This window comes from Morus notabilis, unplaced genomic scaffold (genome assembly GCF_000414095.1).
Source record: "Morus notabilis unplaced genomic scaffold, ASM41409v2 C11443639, whole genome shotgun sequence".
NCBI lineage: Eukaryota > Viridiplantae > Streptophyta > Magnoliopsida > Rosales > Moraceae > Morus > Morus notabilis.
In genome coordinates this window covers 1-1,881 of record NW_010387405.1, presented here as the reverse complement: position 1 = coordinate 1,881, position 1,881 = coordinate 1, and the positions used below count along the sequence as shown (strand labels likewise).

General features: G+C 36.4%; 1 protein-coding gene across 1 annotated transcript; it reads left to right on the top strand.

Moving 5' to 3' along the window:
- Positions 1 to 54: 54 nt before the first annotated feature.
- LOC112095257 (probable LRR receptor-like serine/threonine-protein kinase At1g53440) lies at positions 55 to 1,739 on the top strand (the record flags this gene model as incomplete). Its single annotated transcript, XM_024176937.1, has 5 exons — positions 55 to 155; positions 247 to 384; positions 969 to 1,087; positions 1,204 to 1,414; positions 1,502 to 1,739. Coding segments are annotated over 5 exons (807 nt in total), but the record flags the coding sequence as incomplete, so codon positions are not given.
- Positions 1,740 to 1,881: the final 142 nt, after the last annotated feature.

The window sequence follows — 1,881 nt, the reverse complement described above, 5'->3', positions numbered from 1 at the left end:
AGGGGTTGGAGTAGGCTTAACAAAGACATTTGATAATGTTTTTGTTAACGGTAGCACTCTAGAGATCCACTTGTACTGGGCGGGGAAAGGAACTACTGCTATTCCTGACAGAGGTGTTTATGGACCTCTTATATCTGCCATTACTGTGACACCAAGTAAGTTTGATGATATTTAGTATTTACTTACTATGATCTCCATCTTTGCTTGAAATCTTAGGGTAACAAAATATCTTCTCTTTCTTTACAGACTTCAATGTCGATACTGGCGGGTTGTCTGTTGGAGCAATTGTTGGCATTGTAGTTGGATCGTTTGTTGGTGTCCTTTTTATTTTGGTGGCACTTTGGAAGATGGGTTTCTTGGGGGGAAAGGGCATCGAAGATCCAGGTGAGAATTAATGACACCCAAAGTTTCTTTCAAATAGGAACCTCACTTGGCTAAGAGGTTGGATATCAGTGCTTTGTGTGGTCATTGGGGTGCATTTGCATGATATTGATTTATTTATTTGTTAATTTGCCTATGTTTAATATACTGTTTCAAAATTCCTAGTTAATTAACATATCCAATATATATATGAAAACATTGCCGAGGAGAAAAAATGATTAGTCCTTGCTGGACAACATATTAAGGATTTAATTTTAAAATGGAGAGTTCAATGGCTTTGGAAAAATATTGTTGCAGTCCGCAGTTCCTTACTTTCCATTTAAATACGCGATCGTATCTGCAGGTAGTTTCTGTTGAGATTTAAACCGGAAAAGTATGCTTATGAGTTATGAATGGTCAAGTCTAGATAATCTACATCAAATTCTTTTTGGTTTCTTAATACTGATTTAGCACTTGAGAGTAAATGGGCTGGTTTTTCTTGACAGCACTTCATTTAAGGCAAACATGTATTGTAGAATAACTAATTTGGTTTGCCACTTTGACTATGTCACTACACGAAACTACCTAATATATGTTTATTTTTACAGAACTACGTGGATTGGAGTTGCAAACAGGTTACTTTTCACTAAGACACATTAAAGCTGCTACCGGTAACTTTGACTCTGCAAATAAGATAGGTGAAGGAGGTTTTGGGCCGGTTTACAAGGTAAGTACAATATATTTGTTAAATTTTGGTCCATGTCTGTAAGTACATGTTAAGATAATCTGAAGAAAAACAATTGTCTAAAATATTTGATGTTGGATTTGCTTGCATTCTTTTAGGGGGTACTATCAGATGGTCGTGTGATTGCTGTTAAGCAGTTGTCATCCAAATCGAAGCAAGGGAACCGTGAATTTATAACCGAGATAGGCATGATATCTGCATTACAACACCCGAATCTTGTGAAGCTTTTTGGTTGCTGCATTGAAGGCAATCAATTGATGCTCATATATGAATACTTGGAAAACAATAGTCTTGCTCGCGCACTTTTTGGTAAATGGTTGCCTCGCGCATCTACGGTACTTTAATCAATTTTAAGGACAAGATTTCACATTGTTCTAACCGTTTTGACATTGATAGGTTCCAAGGAACAGCAGCTACACTTGGACTGGCGAACAAGACAGAAGATATGTTGGGGGATCGCAAGGGGGTTAGCTTATCTTCATGAGGAGTCAAGGTTGAAAATAGTTCATCGCGATATAAAGGCAACAAATGTGCTGCTTGATAGGGATCTAAATGCTAAGATATCTGACTTTGGTTTGGCAAAACTTGATGAAGAAGAGAACACCCATATCAGCACACGCATAGCCGGAACAGTGTAAGATGATTCTCTCTACTTTGGAAGTTAATATATCATATAATGTATATATTGCAATTTATATGTCCACTAAAGTATGACCTATTTTTTCACTTTCATCCTTAAAACTTTCTTTTTCTTTTTCTTTTTCTTTTTTTTTTTT